We start from the raw sequence: 24,949 nt of genomic DNA, 5'->3' as shown, positions 1-24,949 counted from the left end.
ATCTTTAAATTTTGTATTAGTTACTACTCTACGTTAGAGAAATCCTACGAATTGTCAATTGTGTATGAATAATTTTGTATATATATTTTTTAAATATGATTTTATATAAATAAATGTTTTGTCTTATCATGTTGTTGTTTTCATTTTTATTACCATTTTCTGATCCAGCATGCATAAGAGCTAAACAAACATTAATACTTACTACAATTGTTTACCACACCTCTATTACCATCCTATAAATTCGATTTGTATTTCCTATGGCTGTTACGACTGTTATGCATGATGAGACAGTCATTTTCCCGCACACCTAAGCTTCAATCTACTTATGTCATAGATACCTACATGATACAATTAATAAAAGTACGACAGGTTCGAACCTGAATCAAAATATGTTGTTTGAGGTATGCACGTGTGAAGTTATCATATAGCATTATTGCGCATTCGAATTTCGCTGAGTTATGATTTGTAAACTTTTATAAGCGCGTTAAATTGAATTCTTCTAACACTTGGATAGCATCAAACGCCGACAAATATTACTCCTGACAATCCTGAACATCAACCTTGTAAGTTACTTTTTCTTACTTATCTTGTTATATTATTTACAAACTTAAGCCATTTCAATTAAGATTTTATGAAATTGTTTTTAATTTCACTTGCAAGACATGGTCATAAAAAGATCAAACATAAATAAGACAAACATCAAAATTTACATTTGTGCATCGTAGTTTGTCTAGAATCGTAACACATTCAATTATTATATGTTACTAATTTTTACGGTTTCTATTTTAGATTTTTCAAAAATGGCAGACAACGAAGACACTCAAATTGCATTTTCACAATACGCACAAGAGTTTGAGCTACCCCAGGAATTTGATGATAGTGATTTATATAAAAAAATTAAGAAAACCATTGAAAACCCTAAAGCCAAGAAACGTAATAAAGTCAGCGTTAATAATAAAATAGTGAAAAGGAGTCTAGGACATCCACCATCTTTCGTGATAAATAATGAGGCCAGCAAAGGCAATAAACTGGTGAAAATTCAAATAATCGACATCAAAGAAGGCATAACGGATCAAAACGACGAGCAAAGCGAAAATGTATTACTAAGCGCGCAGTATGTTGCGAGTGATAGTTATGATGAAATTATTGATGGCACAGAGGCATTAATAAATAAAATTTCAAAAAAAAATTGCGGTTACAGTACTAGTTATTAAAGTTGTATTTTAATATTAAATTATTAATAAATATTATGTGAGTACTTTGGCGTTTGATTTATATATCATATTCATACTAACTAATAAGTTTTTCTTATTCAGTCAAATCAAAGTTAAAAATTAAAAAAAATAACAATCAACCACTATGAAAAACTTGTTAGTTGGTAATAAGTAATATTTATATAGAATGGGATAAAAAGAAAATTCTAATAAAAGTAATAACCAACATTTATTTTAAGAAATACATTTTTGATACAAATTAAGATTAGATTCGTAAATTGTCTAAATACCATTTTTTGATACATATAACATTTCTAACCGCACAACTTTTCTTATGATATACACAATTATAAATACACTCAGGCAAACAATATTTTTTATACAGCTCTTGTAAATTAGGTACATTTTTTTCACCTAACTCTAAAACGGTACAATTTGGATATAAATTTTTAACCCATTGAACTTTTTCCATACCTTTCACATAGATCGTTTTATCTTTTATATGGGTACCAATTAGTCTTTTAAATTCTTTATAGTCAATATAACCCTCGTGCCACAAAATACCTAAATGTTTTTCTACCCATCTTATCTGCCTTTTTTCACTTTCCGTTAATTTAGAAAATGGAAAGGGGGGTTTTATTAAAAAAACTTGTGTGTATTCCAGCGTGCTGTATGAAAATTCTTTGACAATAAATTCGTTTTCTTTTGTTTTAAACCCTTGAAGGTCTACAAATATATGTTGCATTATGATATTTATGATACTTTTTTCGTAATATTACTTAAAGGCTTATATTCAAATATACTGTCATTTAAAATAAGGCAATAAGCTGCGGTGTTCTTTGGTATATCTGATTCACACTCCAATTCAACTCTTACATCTACCGAACCGGTTTTCAAGGTTTCGTTTTGACGAGAACAGTTGATAACAAATAAAGGAGCTATATCTTTAAAATCTTGAGGGCTTAGCAACGGCGCTTGTAGACGGTTATAATAAGACTGCTGAAATTTCGCATACTGTTCGTATAATATAGCAAACTTTTCAGCCGAGAAACTAACATCAAAACTTTCGTACGGAAAGTAGATTGAATTCAAGAAAACCTTAACATCTCTCAAATTACAGTGATCAAATTGTGTTATGTCTTTATCAGCATGATTTTTTCGGTCTGTTTTCAATCCGATTATAACGTAACGGGGCTTTTCAATTTGAGATGACGTTTTGATAGACCAAGAATGTTTTGACGTTTCTGGCAAGAGCGGATATTCATACAAATCCCAAGTCCTAAATGCTACCTGAATGGCACGATCTCTTTCCAAACATTTGAGTAAGTTTAATCTTTCCCGATCAGACACTTTAACATGAGGCATGCGCCATACTATTTTAGATATAGTAATATTGTCTATGTATTCATTCGCATTTAGTTTAACGCTATTCAAATTAGTGTTGGATCTTAAGAGAATAAGTTCATGCTTACAATTAATAATGATTTTGTTATAATCCTCAGCAAACCCTAGAATTTTGTTTAAAGGTATAGACACAGAAAATGTACCATGCGTGTTTTTTGTTCCGTTGACATTAAATCCCCATAACTTAGACATGGATGCTTCCAGTTCATTCATAGATACAAGAGATTTCATAGTCGTGGTAACTCCTGCGTTTTTTATTTTATCAATTTCAATTCCATTTAGTTCATATCGAATATCTTGAAATAGATGAAGTATGGGGTTATTCGTAAAAAGAATACTTTTTACCTCTGCTTTTGTTTCTCTATTGAATGCGGTTATAGTACCTTCTATGTATAAAGAACTTGCTGGTGGTAGTACGTAAAGATCTTGCTGGTTAATAGGTATACGTATTTCATCGTTAAAATTAAAACTTGTTACGTACGGCTTATAAGAATGATATTCAAAGCTCTCGATAGAGTTGTCAACGGCAAAAGGTTCTGTTAAATTTAATATACTCATTTTAATAGACCTAGGCTTTGAAGGAATTGCTTATTTTGTTTTGTAAGTTTCACTTTAGGTCTTCTTTTCGTGATTGCCTGATGAGTACTGGTAACGTTTTTAAGGGAGACTGAAGTTTTATTAAAGTCTATCATTTTTTTCTTAGATGTAAATATATCTGAATCTCTTCACCCCGTAAATTAACTAGATTATTTTTACCGTCTAAAATTCTTATCGTGATTGAATTTAAGCTGTTTTGGGTTACAGGAAAATAAATAACGTTTTTTGGCGTTTCTATAATCCTATAACCAGGTGGCACATTTGGTACAAACTCGTGAATAATATGACTAGGTTTTCCGTTAACAAATGATCCGCTCACTATGTCACATTCAATGCGGACTATAGTTGTTGACAGAATGGAGACAGGATAAGGAGATTCTGTTAATATATTTGCTTTAATGGATTCTGCTCCGAAACCAAGTAAACTACCGACAGAACTTTCTTTATCAAAATAAATATTTTCAGAGCATAAAATAGATGTTTTTAATGTATTATTATTGCATGTTAATGTAAACGAGCATCCTTGAAGATGTTCTTTGAGGTAATCATCAATATCTTGAAGTTCATATGATCCTTCCGGAATTTTAATTACTTTGTTTTTACCATAATAAAACTTATTATTTCTGTTGTCTATGTTGGGAATAGAATTAAATGTTGATATATACAACAGACCGCACTCATATTCACCATCCAGTTGAAGAGCTGGTGAATGGTTTGTTATCAGAGTAGAAGATGTTCCAGTTATAGACAAAGTGAAAGACATCGTGAGAATGATAAACTGTTTATTGTGTGAGGGTATTTAAACGGTTATACCAATATTGTTTTAAGTATTTTAGACATAAATGACCGCAATTGGCAGTATTAAACTTTTGGTACGTGTTATAATTATAGTAAATATCGATTTTTTTTAAATAATTCTTTAATTCTAGCGGAGGTGGAAGGTCACCATAACTATTAAAATATTCACAATAATTGTTATCTTTAACGTAGGCTACCCAATGTGTACCATTGTTTTTAGAACTATCCAAATTAACAATTCCACATTCTACTTTTTTAGGACTCTTTGGTAAACTATCTCTCATATAAACTCCCCGGAAATGTGGAATATCAGATGAGTGTTTTAAAATGTCAATATTTGAAAGTGCGCGCCTGGGTAACCTGTCATTTAGTTTTTTGAAATTTTTAAACATAATCCTTTACCATTTTTATATGGTTTAATATGTAACCCTTTCCCTAATGTAATCGATTCCATCATCTTGTTATGCCGTTCTGATTCAGCTAAATTTTTTCTTGCAGCTTTGTAATCACCTACAGCTTTGGCAATTCCAGCAGCTCCTCCTGCTAAAGATCCTAACGCAGAAAGCCCCGCAAAAATAGGTATTAGCGGTAAGAAACCTCCAGTTTTGGGAATTGGTATTAAACGAGGTATCCGTACCTTATCATTGCTATTAAAAACTTTTTTTGCAGCAATAAGTGCCCGATCAATTATATTACAACCTTTTGTTTTTGGTTTCTTTTTTAATTCAGTGCGTATCTTAGACACAAATCGTTTAAAGGGTTTTATACCCGCACCGGCCTTTATTTTAGATTTCATCACTTTACTAACTAACCATGAAGCAATTTTTTCTCCTCTTCCTGCATCTTTCGACTTTCTTCTTTGTTTCGCCATTTCGTATAGTTCTAAATCAGCCCGATGTCTATCAGCTAAATCAGAATATCTATCATATGCTATGTCGTGTTTCATACACGCATTATCTAGCGCATTGATTCCTTTATCACCTCTTTGTAACCTTTTGCGCAATTTTGTTCCCGGTCCGCAATAGTTATAACCAGGTAAGTGTAATTCAAATGGTAAATTATTAATAGCGCTGTTTAAGAGTCCTCTTCCTTTCATATCCAGTAAGATAATAACACCTTCATTGAAGAGAAAGTATATAAATATAACTAAACAATGGCATTTTTATCAATCCAACTGTTTTCACTATCATTAAGCCCTAACCATTTAACATACAACTTTCTACCCTTTTTTTTAATAACTTTTTCTACAAGGTAAACGTTTGGATAGTTGGTTTTCTGAAGTTCTTCTTCATAAAATGTACCGAGTATAGTATTTCTATGCTGGTCTTGAATGTGATACGTCACAGGTTGAGTGCGATTCACATGTTTAATAGTGAAAAGTTCTGTTGACCAATTAGGTGTATAACCTTTTTGAAAGACGCTTTTATACTTGGTAATGCGTACACAATCCCCTATATTGAATTTGTTCAATTTATGACGTAAATTAGATTGCAATTTTTCAATATTTTTTGATACTTCAATTTCATTATCAAAATTTACATCAATAGGTTTAAATTTTGTTGTGCGATGTACAGTTTGATTATAAGATTTTACTACATCGTCTAACGGTTTACCAACCCATTTATAGTTACCAACTAAACTAAAATATTTATAAAGTTTGAACTTAAGTGTTTTTATTAGCCTTTCAACAATAGATGCCTTCTTAATTGAATACGTTGAGTAATGATTTACTTTTAATGATTTTAAATAGCAATCGAATTCATTATTGTAGAATTCTTTTCCTAGGTCAGTTTGTAAGTTTTTAGGTCTTCGATTAGATATTTTTATTATTAGTTCGAATGCATTTTTGACTTCCATTTTAGTTTTAGACTTAATAGGTGTACACCATGCGTACTTTGAAAATGTATCAATAACAGTTAAAATATATTTATATCCCCTGTTAACCGTATGCAGATTTTGTAAATCGATTAAATCAGCTTGCCATAAATCGTCAATTCCTTTTAATACAACCGATCGTCGCTTAAAATTTCTTCGCGCTGATCGATGGATCTCGTTCACTATTTGATGTTTTATCATTATTTAAGTTTTTAAAGATATCATCTATCTCCTTCTTCGTGTAAAAGTTCAGTTTTAACTGAGATGCAAGTTGATGAATTTGATTATTTATTGTGTTAAAGAAAGAGTCTATGTACTTCTTTTCGTACATGTTTTGAATGTATTCGTCAACGTACTGCTTGTTAACTGCATCATCGGAAGACATTGGTTTACCAACTCCTTTTAATCTTAAAGATTTTAAATCAAAATGTCCCGCTTCTGTTCGAAGCAAAGCCTTGTATTTGAGCTCAGAGATTTCACTAGCACGCATGCGTTTATGAACATGGTGACCGAATTTGTCTATATTCATTTTTATACTTGATAGTCAGACAACAACTGATGAAAAAAAAAAAGAGTATTCATTTATATATTATTTACTAAGCGTGCTTCACGTAATTCTTCAATGATAGATATTATTTCGTTATCTAACCCTGTATTTCCAGCGTCACGCGATGCAATAAGTAGTTTTAATCTTTCTACTAATTCGTTTGGATCATCCCAATACACATATGAGATGTCTCTTTTAAATTTTTTCATTGATGGCAAACCTTTACCGGATACATATAATTCTTCACTTACTGTACGTTGTTTGGACAATTTGAAAAGAGGTTTTATAACGTATAAATATTTCATGCCCTTGTTACTTTTTATTGGTTTATTTGGATCGAAGTCACGTCTATGTGCATTAGTTTTCAATAACAAAGTTTTATATGCTCGTTTATCATCTTCAGTTACTACTTTTAAATCAGGTACTTTCTTAAACAATAAATCATTTAAGCCCTGCGTTAAACAATAACTTTCTCCTCCTATCGTGAGTTTGCCATCATTCACAGAAATTGGATACAATCCAAGCATTAGCTTACCACGCTCATTTCGTATACCGAATGGAATGTCTATATTAAAATATTGTTTTTGCCAAGAGGGATCTTCGCGAGGAGAAGCATACGAGTCTGACGTTCTAAATGAAGCATTATTCGTTGTGTCAGAATCATTTTGGTCGACACTTTCATGTGATATAGAATCGCTGTCATTTAATTCATTATCACTAGAATTTGATTCAGATTCAGGTGATTTTCTCAGTAATGTTTTATTATCTAAACTTTCTTTCATTCCATCTTCAGAAGGACTATATTTCAATGTTTTTACTGACTTGTTCCATTTAAACCTATCGTTATCAAAATCTGTGTCACTAATGTTTAGATTGTTATCATTATTATTATTTTTATTTTTTACCATTTCACTAAGTGGATCTGTGATTGGTTTCAACATTGCTTCCAACATCATATTATCGTTTGATTTCACATCTCGAATGAGCTTAACTTTTTTTCTTACTGCTTCAGCAGATTGGAGTACTTTTTGTTTAAATAATTTCTCCTCGTTAATTTTATGTTTCATGTCCGAACTAGTCGACTTCATTTTAAGTAATAAGTTTTTAATATAAATACTATGCTTTATGTATCCAGTTAATCTAGCATGATAAATGTATCAAAACCTTTCCTATAACATCCAGAATTCTTATTACAATCTTTATTTATAACTAAGTAATTAAACGGCATGTTCCATACTTGTCCACACATTTCGCGAAATTGAGACCACGACATATGACTTCCTACATGTTCATCATAAACATGCTTCAAATTAATATCATCTTGTTTAAAAAGAATGATTAAGTTAGCATTATCTCTTATTAATTGTTTAGGTATTTTACTATACGTTTGATTCAGATAGAAGCTATCTATATTTTTATGTCTTCCCATTGCAAAGTAATCGCGTATATTGTTTTGATTTTCACATGCAACATCATCAAATATCATGATTGAATTAATGTTAGCTATGTGAGGACTTAGTACTTCATCATTGTCACTATATTTTTGAAATGAAACTGATGGAACCAGCTTTAAAACTTGCTCTAGGAATTGATACATGGGCTGGAATAAGGTTTTAGAGTATACATAAACATTTTGAAAGCGGAGACCTTGTTCATGTAGCAGCAAACTAACAATTAAATTAGTTTTTCCACAGTTGGACGGACCGCATATTATACAGCGAATAGTATCAGGTAAAAGAGAACCATGTCGAAAATAGCGTTTATTGGGCGAAGAACAAACGATATCCAACTGCAATCTCTGAGGTTGTTTTACAAACTTCATGTTACCAATAGCCACGTGCAACAAACTTGAAAGGCAATATGCAAATAATATACTTTCATAAGCATTAGAGTATATATTCATTATTTTAAATAGGGTTAGAGCCACATCGGATCATCAACAACACAAAAACTGTAGACGATTATGGATACGTATTAGGAACCATCCTAAATATGCAATTGGATCATGCCCCACTGTTGTAGCTAGGATATTGGGACGATTTGGGCCTTTTGGAACGAGTGTAGCGGAGCGAAGCGACGCGGAACGAAGTGTAGCGGAGCAAAGCGACGCGGAACGTGTTCCAAAATGGCCCAAAAGTCCCAATATCCTACTACTCACTTTATTACCTAACAAAATAATTCTTCCATCAATATGTCGAGCTACCCTCCTTTTTTATAGAAAAAAATAATAGACACAAGTGTCATTGTAAATTAATTAGTAATAATCAACATGGAGCCAACAGATTTCGGTTCGCACTGGAAGTATTGCATTTATTTCTTAGATTAGTATATATTTTTCCATAATCTATATTTTGATGCATGTACTATCTGTTAGTGCATAAATATTTACAATGCATTCGAATTTAAAAACATTTAATACACAGAATTTTATATGAAACTGTTATGTATTATATTTGATACATCGCCAAGAACTCATAAATGTACATATTGAGAGGATTGTATTGCATTTAATACATTGCCAAGTTGTCGTCAAAATAGATTTACATGTTTTTTTTATATTTTTTATATTTGTGGGGTTACAAAACATGTTTCAAGTATTTTATATTAGTTGTCGTATTATTTATTTATTGGACTTTGATTTTTTTAAAGTACTAGATGTTATTTAACTGTATATTCGCACGCCGTAGCATTATTGCTACGCCGTAGCCCGTAGCACGGAAAAATATGTGTATGGCAAAAAATGCCACCAAAGTAAAAAAAAAATTTTTTTTTGACTTTTAATTATTTGTTTACTTTTCATATTGTACTCAAGTTTTTGCTGACGACTTTTTTTAAACTTTACGGGATCAAATTTTCCGCCCATGTGATCAGGTATTCGTAGATATAATTTATTTTTACAGGTATAATAGTCATCTGATGCTTTAGATTGCGTTTAATTAGCAATAAATGATAATTTCTGTTGCATTACATGTTTTATTTTTATTAAAATCCACATTTTTCTTCTAATAAGTAGGTAACTATTTTATCGAGGGATTGGCATTGTATCAAATATGATACATACGATTTTCCGAAACTGGAAAATCCTGTATTTTTTCCCTTATTTTTTAACAGTCCCGTATGCTCAATAGGTGACGAAAAACTAAAAAAAAAATTATATTTAACATATTTTGAGCCTTGCCAAGATAAGGGTTAACCGCTTAACCCTGGGTTAGTGGGATGGTACAAGTGGCCCTATAAGAAGATTAAAATTTGGAATAAATAGCACACACGCGAGCTAATAAAAGTATAGAGATAGGTACTAGTAATAATTCTAGGTAAGTTCAAAGCACTACACTACACAACATGTTATATGTGTGCGTAGCATAAAGCATAATAATATGTATATCCTTACACTCCTTACAGTATGTCATTTAAAAAACTCGTGCCATAAATCGCGTCCGGCCATCGCCGCGTCCGCTAAAGTGTTGAAACTGTAATGCTTATTATTTGCTCACCATTTATGGACAACGATTAACAATTAGCAAGAAGTGAAAACAAATTATCATTCGCCGCATCGCTAAGTGAATTGAAGATACAAATTAAAATGTCAGAACAAGATGCAATTTCTTTACAACCAAAAACAAAGAGAGGCAAGTCAAAGATCATGTCTATATAATTTCAGCTTTGGCATCTTGGATAATGGATTTAAATGAGTCGTTATCGGTTTGTGTAATTTCAATACGTCAGTTTCGACGTTTTTCGTTTCCTGGTGAATTCAATGCTATTTAATATGACTGTTGGTGATATTTTCATATGAATATTGCTTCCTTGAAAATTGGAAGGTATTGAACTCTTTATTAGTGCCGACAAATTGTCACTGGACAAAATCAATTAAGAGCTGTTTCCCACTGTTTTTGCGGGTACGGTTTTTTGCAGGATCCCGTTTTCTGTAGTATGCATCCAGGATCCCGCAAACAGAATCCTCGTGTGAAAGTTACTATATTAGCACCTAAACTACTAAAACGGGATCCTGCAAAAAGCCGTACCCGCAAAAAACTGGACGTCAGTGGGAAACAGCTCTAATACGAGTACTATAAAGTTATGGTTCGTAAGTTTGTACATACATTCATATTATGTTATTTAGAAAGTCTTATCTTTGGCAAAACGCCGGGACAACGCGAGGAAGATGATGAGAAAGTCTTTTCTTTGGCAAAATGCCGGGACAACGCGAGGAAGATGATGAGAAAGTCTTTTCTTTGGCAAAATGCCGGGACAACGCGAGGAAGATGATGAGAAAGTCTTTTCTTAGCCAAAAAAAAAATCGCACTTTATAAAAAACAGTATAATTTTGATAGCATATACGCAGTTCAAGCGTTATTGCTATAATTTCATAGAAGTTTGACGTTTAAAATAACACTTGCACTCATGTGCGTGTGCTATGCTATCGAAATCGTTGCAGACTTTTCTTGGTATAACTCTATTCATTTCACCAAACTAGCTCTTTCCATTTATTAAGATAGGTGCTTTATCTTTATGCTGCAAGAATAAATGTGAAGCAACTAGAATCCTTTAGAAACAGCCCATGTATGATGATCGCTTATCGACCAAATAAGTGAGCGAGATAAATCAAAAAAGGAAAAAAAATAGTACTATGTAATACAAAAAGAAAATTAACACAAGTATGTACATAATATGTTACAAAGTCCTTAACAGATTGCAATGATTTACTTATTAATATTGTAGCAAAAAAATGTCCACATAGCGGTGGCCCCCGTACTAGTAAAAAAAAACTGTAGGTATCACAGGAGCCGATGCCTTCCAGAATTTATTTTTCTCAAAAATGGACGGCAAAGTCGACTTTGCCGTTTAAAAAGTAGGTCGCGAAGCGCGTAGTTTATGGTCAGTCAAAAATTAAAAAGTTAAAAACATTGCAGTCTCGATTTTGGGACTGCAATGTTGCATACAAATTCCATTATTTGTCGAGTTCCAAACTTTTTAAAAGTTAATGGCCATATCAAATGAAGGCACAGGCCCATTAAACAGCCAAACAGATGATTAGTACCGCGACTATTTAGCTGTCTCAAATAGGTTGGCGTATTTTCGGCAGAAAAATACACTTCTATTTTTTTATTAAAAAAATAAAAAGGCGGCATAGCTAATTTTTTCAATTGTTTCTACTTTTTTCTGTGAAAATATATACGTAAGAACGTTGCTTTTGTAAAATATTTCTATGAATTTATATTTCTTGCACCTTTTTTGAGAAAAGCACTATATATGACTCGGCTGGAAGGCTACTTGCTGGCTTCGGATTCAATTAAACGGACTCCCAAGGTCGTCCGTTTAAAACGAATCCTCAGCCTGCAAGTAGCTACTTCCGAGCCTCGACAATAATGTACTATTATGCCCTTGTTATACACTCTGCTTTTCACTTCGATTGCGAGGAAAATAAAATTATATTTTTCACGGCAATTTACACCACGAAATTGTCGTAAAGCGAAAGAACATAATACATAACCAATTCCGGCCAACTAACTTTTTAATTTTTTGTTTTTATTTTTAACATGTGATCAGAATTTCAGACGCTTGGTTTTCTGCCAAGTCAAACATTTCGGAGCATTTTTGAACGATAATCGACTCCTATTATGTGATTTACTAAATTTAATGACAGAAAATACGGATTTCTAATAAATTGTAGCAAAACTAAAATAATATAACAAGTTTTGTCATCTATACAATTTTATTGCTCAGTAAAATTGTGCAATATGTTTTAACTGTTTGACTGTTGAGACCGATTACCTTAGTCTTAGAAGAAAATTTTACTTTTATGCTCTAGAGCATAAAATGCGATTTTATGTCGTCTACGTACGACATAAAGGTGCACTTTTTGAGCATGAGAAGTGAAATAGTACATTACTACAGAGGCCGGGACGAAAGGGGTTGCCGGCCGAAGACATATAGACGGATAGGTCTGAGCGCGGGCAACCCCATTTCCGCCGAGGTATGTATAGTGCTTTTCTCAAACATGCAATGAAATAAATAAAATAAAAAATCCACGAAATCCAAGTTATATTTATAGAAAAAACTAAAAGTAAACTACACCCAAAATATAACCAACACGTACCTATATCATTATCACGCGTATGTTTTACACGAGTCGTGTATTTTTACTACCCGTATATTTTCATGTATCTTTGATTTTTTCGCCTTGTATCCGTCTGACTATCGTTTTCGTCACATAAGTTTACATAGTCTTTCATGTTGATATCATGTTTCACATACATCGTTGCTTTATATGGAGTAAATAAGTATAATTTCCACAGTGTTGACGAATTTGTAGTTACATTCATTTAAAATATGCCACAAAACTGTTTCTAATAAACTGTAAGCCATTTTTCTTAGTTTCTCAAATAATAAAATTGCCATAAGCAACCATATACATACTTCGTCTTTGACTTGGCGGCAGAGGCAGCAAGTTATTAAAATCAATTCTGCTTACGCTGCCAATTTCATTATTTCGTCGGAACTCATATTAAAGTCAAAAAATCAACAACGCACCATAAATCCAATAAAACAGAATGAATATTTTTCAACTTTACCTCCATAACAATTTAAAAAATATAACTACGTGTGTTTGAGTAGACCTTTTTTACCGCTAACGTTTAGATGAAATATTTTAAATGTTTTTATTTGTGTAGTTAAATTTATAATTTAAAATTATAGAATGTATTATTTATTAAGTTCATGTTGATTTTATACAAATAAAACTGCAAATTATAGCAAACATTGTTTTTTTTTATAGGCGTAGTGGCAGAGTGTCATTACGAACCATAAAGCAAATACTGCCTCTAGTTTTTTTTTTATGGATGAATGCCACGATGCTGTGTCACAAATATCTGTAAAATGAAAATTAAAAAAGAAGACTTTGCCGGCCTAGGCCTGCAAGATGTGTATGAAATTCCATTAATGACCTTTTGTCCTAACCGCACCTGAAACGTCATACTTCGCAGCCTATTATAAGGAACATAACATCAATATTTCATTGCATGTTTGAGAAAAATATATTAACGTCCCCGCGTACCTCTACAAGTACAAATTAAATTCGAGGTAATGAACTCTAGAAATAAAAGAAAGTTTCAATTTGAAACTTTCAAATTCAAAAGTGCGAAAATTGGCTTGGGTCTTACGAGGTTCTAGCCTTCCCCGGTAATTTATTAAGTAAACAAGTAATATTTTATACCTACGTATAATAATAACAAATTGTTACCATTTACAATTTTAAATGTTTATAAAGCTAATATTGCTTCCTTTTGCCAAAATCCGGTTTTCCAAGTAATAAAAACATGGGTCTATATTTTTTTTACATGATTCATTAAAAATGTCGTACCAACTACAAATTACAACCTACAAGGCTGTGAAATAAAACAATTGTACGATATGACAATAAACAACATAAAAAGGCTGACTGTGACAGTTTTACATGCTCATTCAATTTTATTATGACCATAAACTTGATCCTTGCTTTACGGTTATTATTATCTATACATCTTAAGGTGGCCACTGACGAGCCTTCCAACAGTCCAAATAGCGTGGCTGCAATCCAAAATCGGTCCGTGAATGTCAAAAACGTACAATGTTTAATATTAGGATGCCGTCCATTTGGATGAATCCATTGTAACGGCATCCATTTGGAAGGCTCGTCAGTGGCCTGCTTTATAAAACAAAGTCCCCCACCGCGTCTGTCTGTTTATATGTTCGCGATAAACTCAAAAACTGAACGGATTTTCATGCAGTTTTTTTCTATCAATAGAGTGATTCTTGAGAAAGGTTTAGGTGTATAATTTGGGTGGGTCGCTAGTTGCAATACATAGTAAGTTAATGATTAACAATATAGCATACTTTACCCTTGCCCGCTACGATATCTTAGGTAGGTACCTACTAGGTCCTCAAATGTGCCCCCTGGACCTCTAGCGGTTCAAAAGCGTTTCCAAAGAGTTCACTGAAAAACTATCCTAATCGTAATGGCAATTCTTGTCACATAAGACTTTATAAATACTTCTATATAATATAATAATTCTGTCTATACTTATACGTCCCACTGCTGGGCACAGGCCTCCCCTCAAGCGCGAGAGGGCTTGGGCTATAGTCCCCACGCTAGCCCAATGCGGATTGGGGACTTACACATACACCTTTGAATTTCTCAGATGTATGCAAGTTTCCTCACGATGTTTTCCTTCACCGAAAAGCTAGTGGCGTACTAATGTACAAGCCAGGATTTGAACCCGCGACCTCCGGATTGAAAGTCGGACGTCATAATATGTCCACTCGGCCACCACCGCTTACTCCACTTCACTTCACTTATTAATCACGTTAATATATCTAACCCATTTTGATATACAGTTTGTTAAACATTTGTGCAATTTTTTTTTATGTTTCAACCCTAGCAAGTAGATTCGATGAATGACATGACATTGTGTCAATTTAAAATGTAAATAACTTTGTAGAGTAGTCACTGGTATAAAAATACATCATTGTAATGATTTTGTTTTACTTTTTAATCCAGCTTTACGATTATAATAACTCGATTGTAGATCACATAGATAACACTATCATTTCAGCTCAGTTTCTAGAAATGTTCCACCCTGTATTATATCCAGCTTGAATGAAAGGTCCTTGCTCAGACGGTCTAGCATGAACAGGGAATATTACGCGAAACTCTGCGTAGGTAGCGCCTCTACCACTATCTGTCACAATCTGGGGTCTACCGCGAAACAAGAAAATCGAAATTTCGTTATCTAACCTCTCTATCACTCTTGCATATTCGAGCGATAAAGAGGCAGATAACTAAATTTCGATTTTCGCGTTTACCGGTAGGCCCTTGTTAACAAACCGCCTTGATGAATCAATGTCATATTTTATTGTCTGTGAAAACTTGTCAAAAACAGTTTAAGACACAGTATGTATAAGTTAGTCTATGGACTTACTGGAGTCGGTAGTGCTGCACTCTGGCGGCAGAACATTGCAGTAATATCCCCTATTGCGTTCTCGCGCGCAACTCCATACATCAAGCGCGACTTAAAGTATGGCCTCGCGCGCGCGACCGCAACTTATGCTAGACCGCAGGTCCAAAACCATGGGCGTTGTCCAAGGGGACACCAAGGGCAAGAGCAAATATATTTCCCACGGTCTCGTTCAATGTTCAAAGTATATAGTTTAAACAGCGCTAAACACCCGACGCACATTCGGCCGAAATGTTACACCATCGCAAAGGTTTCATACATTTTTTATGGCTTTAAGTACATCCTTATTTGTTCTGACACATCCTGCTAAAACATATTTTTAAAAATTTAAAAGTTAGGCTAACCTAACTTACTCGTAACCCGGGAACTGGTTTAGATCTTGCTTCCAAGATTTGACCAGAACAAACAAGAAAGAAATACTTTGATAAACCAGATAAAACTTATACTTAAAAAGTCTAGCCATTTACCTACGTATAAAGAATGAAAAGGTTTAAGTACCTGATTTATTTACATACTTATTAGAATAAAACTGAACTTCAATAAAACTGAGGGATATTGTGTTTTATATTAATTTAGTTAAGTAGGTAAATTCGATTTTTATTTTCTGTCATTAAGTTGATCATAATAATCAATTATCATTTAGTTTGTATAAGAATATCATTTAACTTTTACTTGTCAAATAAAAAAAACGTGAGGTTCAAACCTCGCATGAGCCTGGTAGACCAAAAAATGCTTTCTGTAAAAAATACAAAAGAGTGTGTAAAATTATGTACCTAATACCTATGATGTAAGATGCATTGCCAATAAAAGGGTTATTTCTTTATTATTAATTGGTATTAAATATTAGCCAACATCTCTATTACTTACTTTATTGGATGCTTTTTAACATTTTAGAGCCCCAATGAATCATTCTGTGTATTAACATTTTGTACGTATTTTGCTTCTTGTAACAAGTTAATGCAATATTTTCAAAATAATAGTTTTGGACTCTAACAGTAGAGATAAAGCTATATTTTGTAAAACTTTAACAGACAGGCTGATACTTTTTAGGGTTCCGTAGCCAAATGGCAAAAAACGGAACCCTTATGGATTCGTCATGTCTGTCTGTCTGTCTGTCCGTGTATGTCACAGCCACTTTTTTCCGAAACTATAAGAACTATACTGTTGAAACTTGGTAAGTAGATCAAGTAGATGTATTCTGTGAACCGCATTAAGATTTTCACACAAAAATAGAAAAAAAAAAACAATAAATTTTGGGGGTTCCCCATACTTAGAACTGAAACTCAAAAAATGATAGGTTTATAGGTCTTCAAAAATGATATTGAGCTATCTAATATCATTTTTTTCTAAACTGAATAGTTTGCGCGAGAGACACTTCCAAAGTGGTAAAATGTGTGTCCCCCCTTCCCCCACCCCTGTAACTTCTAAAATAAGAGAATGATAAAACTAAAAAAAATATATGATGTACATTACCATGCAAACTTCCACCGAAAATTGGTTTGAACGAGATCTAGTAAGTAGTTTTTTTGAATACGTCATAAATCGTAAACCGCAATTTTATTATGTTACTTGCTGTTACGGAACCCTTCATGGGCGAGTCCGACTCGCACTTGGCCGCTTTTTATTTTGGTGCTTTGTTTAAACGCTAATTGGCGCTGACTGTATCGATCTTTAATAGTAAAACTTCCTTTCAGTGTCCTCTATTAAACGAGGTATGTACATTGCCGCGTTCCGATCCAGATTGTTGCACTACACTTAACAATTAATTACATCTAATTATACAACTACATTGAGTTATTATTATTAGGTACATAGAAACCATTGACAAGCCGGGGACCAGGAATAGAATCGTGGCTACAGCCGGACAAGACTGGTCACAGAAGGCCAAGAATCTGCAGGAGGCCTTCACCCGAAGAGGGGTCTCTACAAAATAATTTTTTTTTTTACCTTGTCACAGTGACAATAGCATGAGATCTCTAGCGACTTTCATATTGATTGTCACTGTGACAATGTACGAAATGGGTCGGGAATTAAATTCTTGTGCACTGTTTACATACGGACATCCGCACAAACAGGAATAAAAATGCTATGGTATTTTCTGCGTTAAACGCAAGAATCAGAATTAATTGTTCTAGTTATTATGTCTTACTCACAAGTCACAACACGGCTTGGAATTACCGCCCGCCCGCAAATCAAAATGACGTATGTTCCAACGACATATTTGTCACATACGTCGTTTTATTTTATCACTTGTCGTTTTGCAAACATGACATGACTGTTGTTTATGGGACCGGTATTTTTGCTCTTCTTTGACCAGTAGAATAATGCTACACTTATTAGATTTAAGGTTAAATCGTTTTTTTTTGTATTTCGAATATACAGCCCGCCTGTTGGAAAGCGGTTGCCGTAGCTAATAGACGTGTGCATTAACAGGGGTGCACATAACCGTTGCCGGCTCTTTAAAAACCCGTATTAAAGTGTGTACTCCTTTTTTGAAATACCCCAATACTGTAGTCTATTGGAGCATGGGAGCACATTCACATTCGAAGCGTTTAGTAAAAAAAAATATTTTGTCGGAAAAATAAAAATTCTTGTTTAATTAATATTTAAGATAATAATTATGTATATACATACTTATGTATAAAAGAAAACTAAATTTAAACCAAAATGGAACACATACTAAATAAATCTAAAAATAAATTGGACCCCTTTCAGTAATTCGACGAAGCCGTCTAGACAGGGCAATCGTGCGGGGTGTGAGGGGAGAGTCGCGCGCAACCGAGCTGCATACATCGCCATTGTTAGTAGCTCGGTACTACTTACATGGCTATTCTTATTTGAAATGTTTGTAATTTTGGGCAGTTGTGTAAAAGTCTGTGACAACCCTACTGTGTTCTTGTGCGGTGTCGGCATTTACGCAAACATCAAAGGCGTCGGTCTTTAGCGTGGTGCCGAGGAAGCTGGCAGCATTTCGTCGCTATATTCCAGTCTTCTTCTTCTTCTTCCTCGTTCCCTCAATGCTGAGATCGCGACCACATGCAACATGTCTCCATTGATTGCGGTCATAAGCCAAGTGGACTGCACGGTGCAGGCTGCCGCCACTCGTCTTCTTCATGGTGTCATACATACCCAACTAGCAAAATAGTCGTATAAGAATTGATTTACTCAGCCTGTAATCGTATAACAGCCGAGTTACGGTTGTTGAAACACCAATATATCGTATAATAGCGGTTAACTCGACTATTTAGCAATTTTCGCTAATTAGTGCTATAATCATGTCGTATAAACGTTTATAGCACTATCTTTTAGCACTTTTATTCCACCTTTTAATAAATGCTGAGTTAGCGCTACTAAATCACTTTTATTCAGCATAATTGTTCTATTAAAATCATATAACAGCTATAGAATAGCTAATTGTCTGAATAAGGCGCTTTAATACAACTGTTACTCAATTCTCTTCTCTGTTGCTATAAAAGCTTATTAAAAGCAATCCAATAACCATTTGGCAACAATGCTGCTGTAACAGCGCGCTTATATCATAATTCGGGTAATGGGGTTCAAACCGCTGTTATAGGAGCTGAAGTGTATTTACAGGTTTTATTCAAAATGTATTCAGTTTAGAGTACTTTTAAAGAGTTTTGAACTACATTAACAGCACAAGTCAGCCATGTTGTCGTTTCAATATAGTCCGGTGGCCAACTGCATGAAACCCTACCTGATAAAAAAATAGAAAAATCCTACTCTGTAGGGGTAGCTGACTTTTAGTAGCATCAACTGCTCTTGGTCGGCCGCGGCTTAATTTGGCAAATTTTGCGCAAATGGCAAAATAGTGGCACAAAAATTCATCAAAAAAAAACCCCATCGTATTGAACACAAATCGAATCCAATCCCCATCGAATTGAGGACAGCAAAACAAAAGTGGTCAGCTACATCCTGTGTTGGCAGGTTCCTGTGTCCTACCGAATTTGTGGTACAACGTGACAGCTACAATTTACCTCATCGAAAAATAGAATGAAAAAAACTGATTGTAATACCTACATTAAATTTGTTGACGTATGTCTTGGTCGGTCTCACCTTAGCCTGGCAGCTTTTGCAGTCCGTCCGCATTAAAAAAAATGTCAATGGCAGCTATCCTACCATACAAGTGACATTCTATTTTTCGATGAGGTAAATTGTAGCTCACTTGGTACCACAAATTCGGTCGGACACAGGAACCAGCCAACACAGGATGTAGCTGATCACTTTTGTTTTTTGATGAATATTTGTACCACTTTTTTGCCACTTGCGCAAAATTTGCTAAGTTAAGCCACGGCCGTCCAAGAGCAGTTGAAGCTGCTAAAAGTCAGCTACCCCTACAGAGTAGGATTTTTCTATTTTTTTATCAGGTAGGGTTTCATGCAGTCGGCCACCGGACTATAAATCCATAAACATGGCGACATCATGTGCTATAAGTGTAGCAGTAAACGCAGTTACTCGACTTATAGTCGAATTAATGAGATATAAGAGAAACTAGATCGTGTAAGCAAATTTTTACTTATTTTAATTAATATTTTTTTATTGAAATTTAAGAAAATAGACGGCCCATGAATATATATGAACCAGTGCCTTTGGTTTTATCAATAAAGTATTTTTCGCGCTAGGTTTTACTGTATTACGTGTACTTACAGACAGTAAAAACTTATGTACACAATCACGGTAAAAATAAATGTCATGGATGACAGCAGTAAAAAAATACTTAAGTACCTTTTTGTTTTATTAGACACGTGAAGACGATTAATAGGCCTCAAACATAATAAAATAATTGTAATATAATCGCTTACCTGAGATCGTTTTTAGCACATATTAGTTGAATAAAAGCATTTACTGCACTCTTACACATTTAAAATGCCGAGTAAAAGCAATTCGGCTACTTTTACGAAACATTTTTGCTGAGAAAAAGCAGTGCGGCTGCTTTTATAGAACACTTTCACTGAGTAATAGTAAATTGCTAATGTTTATAGAACAAATAGTCGAATAAAAGCACTATCGTTGCTATTAAAACACTAGAAGCGCTTTTATCCACTTTTACTCAACTCTTGCAGCATCGATTTGCTTCTTATACAGCGCTTACTCGATTTTTATAACACTTTTAGTCTGTATAAGTGCGCCTTTTCGCGTTGAGTAAACGCTTACAGGACTTTTATTCGACTGTTTTTACACCTTTTATAGCACCAAAAAGCGAAAATAAAAACGTGCTCTCAACTTTTATAGCACATAGATTTGCTAGTTGGGATATACATATATATTCCAATACTGTAGCGCGAGAAAACTGACAGCTCTTCTGTCACCAGTGAAGTAAATCGATAATAATAACATTGATGAACTTTTATTAATTTAGGTACTCTAGAATCTGGATGCCTTAAATTAATTAAAGCAGTTTCCGCGTCCGTTGCGCGCAGGTCATTAAAATGATCATGAAGTTTTTCAATGCAAAGTTTTGCAGGAGTTACTTTCAAAACTTGACAAGTTTTTTGGATGTTTTCTGTATCAAAATACTTACAGCCTTCAACTTTTCTTAATTTAAAAAAATCTGACAAGTGCGAGTCGGACTCACCCACCATATTTTATTTTATTTTTTATTGTTCTGTTCTTTACAAATATTGAGTTTTGAGATTTTTCCCAGTACTTATAGTGTAAGTATGAAGATATTACTTGCCAAATTCCATAGTTTTAAGTAAACGGAAAGGGTAGGGTATAACGCTGTCCGTCTGTTCGTCTGTCAGGCTGTATCTCATGAACCGTGATAGCTAAGCAGTTGAAATTTTCACAGATGATGTATTTTCTGTTGCCGCTATAACAACAAATACTAAAAACAGAATATAATAAATATTTATGTGGGGCTCCCGTACAACAAACGTGATTTTTTGCCGTGTTTGGTATTGTACGTTAATGGTACGGAACCCTTCGTGAGCGAGTCCGACTCGCACTTGGCCGGCTTTTTTGCCGTTAGGTAACTTAGAAATTTGACTTTTTCACAGCTTCAAGGGGCCATAGACATAATTTATTACAACTCGATATCTCCACGCGTTCCCAAGATAAAGGGTCTTGACAGACAGACAGACGGACGGACGGATGGAGGGGCAACTAAGTGATCGTATAAGGGTCCGTTTTTCCTTTTAAGGCACGGAACCCTAAACAAAATCAAAACTCACCATTTAAATTGTAAATCACACCCGCGCACTGTCCAACCAAGCTCACCAGCACAAATTGCCACATTTTCAGAAAAGTAATATTAAAAAAAAGTTTCAAATCCAACGGCGCGTGTCATATGTGTCGCGGACAAGGGTGGCGCGGGCAGTGAGCGTCGCGCGCTATATCCTTGCGATATGATCTACTTTGCGCGGCCTTAGCCACGCACTGCGTTTTTGCAAGTGCGTTTAGAGTTGAACCACGAGAAGTCTGCAACGATCTAGACACACGCAGTGCTAGTGTTATTTTAAACGTCAAACTTCAATGAAGTTATGACGTATAAATGACTCAACTCTTCAGGGGGTGTCTTGTATTTTTTATTTGGAGCCCGTCGTGTCCCACTGCTGGGCAAAGGCCTCCCCCATTTCTCCACTATCTCTATCCAGCGTGGTGTCTGGCGTCTTCTACAAGGAGTCCATTTTATCCCGCCGTCGCCGGCGGCGTCTGCCAGATCCCGGATAAGGAAGAAATTTAATTTATATGAATCTAATTTAAATATTTACTTATAAGTACATTACTTACCTAAATCGAATTAACGGTGAAGCTACTGCATTTGTTTGTAGAGTCTGTGCGGAAAGGGGAGAGTCGTGGTATGTATGGGGCCCAATACATTCCACGACTCTTCTCTTTCCGAACAGACTCTATATTTTACATTTTCAAAATGTCATATTATCATCACTACACCTTATAAAACAAAGTCCCCCGCCGCGTCTGTCTCTTTGTGTATTTGTATGTTTATTCGCGATAAACTCATAAACTACTGAACGGATGTGATGGTTGAGGAAGGTTTAAGTGTAATGATTTGTTAAACCGTGCGAAGCCGGGCGGGTCACTAGATAATATTAATATGACGAATAAACGATTATTCAAATTCATTAATTTTGATTTCAACAATATTCTATTTATCAACCTTCCACAAACAATATTGTTTTAAAACGCTCCCAAAAACGCGCGTTTATAACGCTCAGTTGCCTCTGGGTATTCAATAAGCGAATCCTGCGCAGATCATGTTTTTTCACGCCAAGTTCGAGTTTAAGGAAATGCACTCATTGTTTATATGGGGAAATTCGAAACTAGTCATAGTGAAAATATAAAAAGTTGAAGTTTACTGGGGCAACCGTCTCAAGGTCCAGTCTAGCAAGCTGCCGAGAACTACCAATAACAATGGCTTGGCATTTAGACGGGTTCAAAAACAGCCCATACTTCTCGGACCACTGTTGGATGTGCACCAGGTCCAGGTACTCCAGGTTGAGCTTTTCAATGGAACCCGAAAGATTAGTCACTTCACTTCACTGGTCGTAAAGCTACAGATCATCGGCATACAGGTGGTGGGAACAACGAAGGCCAGGTGTGATGAAATTAATGAAAGTGGAAAAAAGGAGCGGGGATAGAATTCCACCTTGAGGCACGCCAGTCACAAGATCACACCAATCGGATAGAGACCTATCTACCCTGACTGCCTGTTGGCGTCCACCAAGATAAGTAGCGAACCAGCTAAGGGATGTCTGAGACACCTTCAGATGTTTGAGCAGGGCAAGGAGGATATCATGGTCAACGGTGTTAAATGCGTTGGAGAAGTCTATTAAAACGAGTATCGTGACCATTTGGGTTCTGGAAATTCTGGATTTTTCATTTGCATGGCTGGGCCTTAGGAAGGTAGGTATCGTGAGAATCAGGGACATAGAATAAGAATAAGAAATGTTTATTAGCACAAATGATAACACAAAATAAAATAACTAGAGTCTATAGAGTCACTATAGACACAGCGGCTTAAAAAACCAAAGTGTTATGCATTTTTACAACAACTACTTAAAAACTACACAATTTAAATGCCAACTTCCTTATTACATAAAGTACTTACATACCTACTTTGCTTCCCACCTTATGTACTGTGTGGAAAAATAAGTCGGGCCCTGGAGGGAAACTACCTTAAATCCTTAAGTTGGCTCATTTTACTTAAAGGAGACATTCCTTTATTTTTAACGTATTATGAGATAATTGATTAATAAGAATGAGTATTTATCGTTTCCTTTAAACGAATATTTCCCTCATTATTTTTTTATATAATTCCCCATAGGTATAAACAATACAATACTATTAGTTACCATTAATTATGTAAGTGCTTACTGCTTAGCGCAAAAAGGTGTGATAAGTCATCTTGTATGACTTGTTGTAATTTCCCCATACAAACAATAGTATTTAACTCGTGAGTGCTAACTGCAACTTAGGGCCGGTACAGACGGACTGCAACCCGACTGCAACTTGTATGGGAACTGCACGCCGAGACGTTGCAGTTGGCATGCAGTCGGCGTGCAGTTCCCATACAAGTTGCAGTCGGGTTGATTACAAAATTTGCTTTGAAAATCCAAATTTTAATTTATATTGCACATTAGTCCCTGGTTCACTTAATTATACGGCAAATGATGATGATGGAATTTCCTTTTGCAGGGTTGCTCCTTTTGACTCACGGATTGATTTGGGAAGGGGAGCCAATCGAATTTTTGATGCAAAATTTTGATTTAACCCCCCCCCCCCCCACCCACCCCCCCAACATTTGTAAAAAATAAAGTTTTGCTATGTGGTCAAGTTTGGTATCATTTTCGTGTAACTCAAGGATGCTAAATTCGTTTCTGATATTTAATTTATACGGTTTCATATAATTATCTATTATTATTTTTTTCGAATAAAAGCCTATATTTTTCTTATTTTAATATGCACACAAAAAACAAAAATGTCATGAAAAAGCCCTACTATTCCTCGTTACAAAAAGTATACATGTGGCATATTTATTTCACATTAATGTGAACAAAAAAATGAAATGTAGACCTACTTTCGACCACATATTGAACAAGATAGCTAAGCGATTTACGGCGTTTGATGATAATGAGATCCCTTTTTATTATACATAGCGAGTCCTTAGAACCCTTAGATCATTTTAGGAAGGAGAGCCACCTTGATTTTTGGTACGGTTGGGGTGAAAGGTGGGGTGATTTGTCCCATACAATCATAAATTTATGCAAGCACCTGTTTAGGTTTCTGCAATAAGTTTGGTGACATTTTCGAGTAAATCAAAAGAAAGAAATCATTTAGGTAATTAAATCTTCAAAATACAAATTAATAATGTAAATATTTACTAATATTTAAATTATTTTCCTCCGTATTAGCTACGTCCCTTAAATCGGATTACGTTGTGCACCGAGCATAAGCAATGTTAAAGAGTGTTTACAAATATATAGGTAGCAAAATCTTTAAAATACGAAATAATGTAATTATTAGTCCATTTTCCTTTT

The 24,949-nt window shown here is 34.5% G+C and overlaps 2 protein-coding genes across 2 annotated transcripts in view; both read right to left on the bottom strand.

Annotated features, from left to right (window-relative positions):
• Nucleotides 1-21,785, bottom strand: part of LOC134798427 (nose resistant to fluoxetine protein 6-like) — a 63,783-nt gene extending 41,998 nt beyond the window's left edge. Inside the window, exon 1 of the mRNA XM_063770863.1 lies at nt 21,623-21,785. Within this exon, the coding sequence (XP_063626933.1) occupies nt 21,623-21,686 (64 nt within the window). The 5' untranslated portion in view covers nt 21,687-21,785. The remainder of the gene's footprint in view (nt 1-21,622) is intronic.
• The window catches only part of LOC134798030 (uncharacterized), a 146,314-nt gene that overhangs the window by 63,038 nt on the left and 58,327 nt on the right, over nt 1-24,949 (bottom strand). The window lies entirely within an intron of this gene.

Source organism: Cydia splendana, chromosome 16, assembly GCF_910591565.1.
Source record: "Cydia splendana chromosome 16, ilCydSple1.2, whole genome shotgun sequence".
Classification (NCBI taxonomy): Eukaryota; Metazoa; Arthropoda; class Insecta; order Lepidoptera; family Tortricidae; genus Cydia; species Cydia splendana.
Note: the sequence above shows the minus strand (reverse complement) of the source record. Positions and strands in the feature narration are given on the sequence as shown.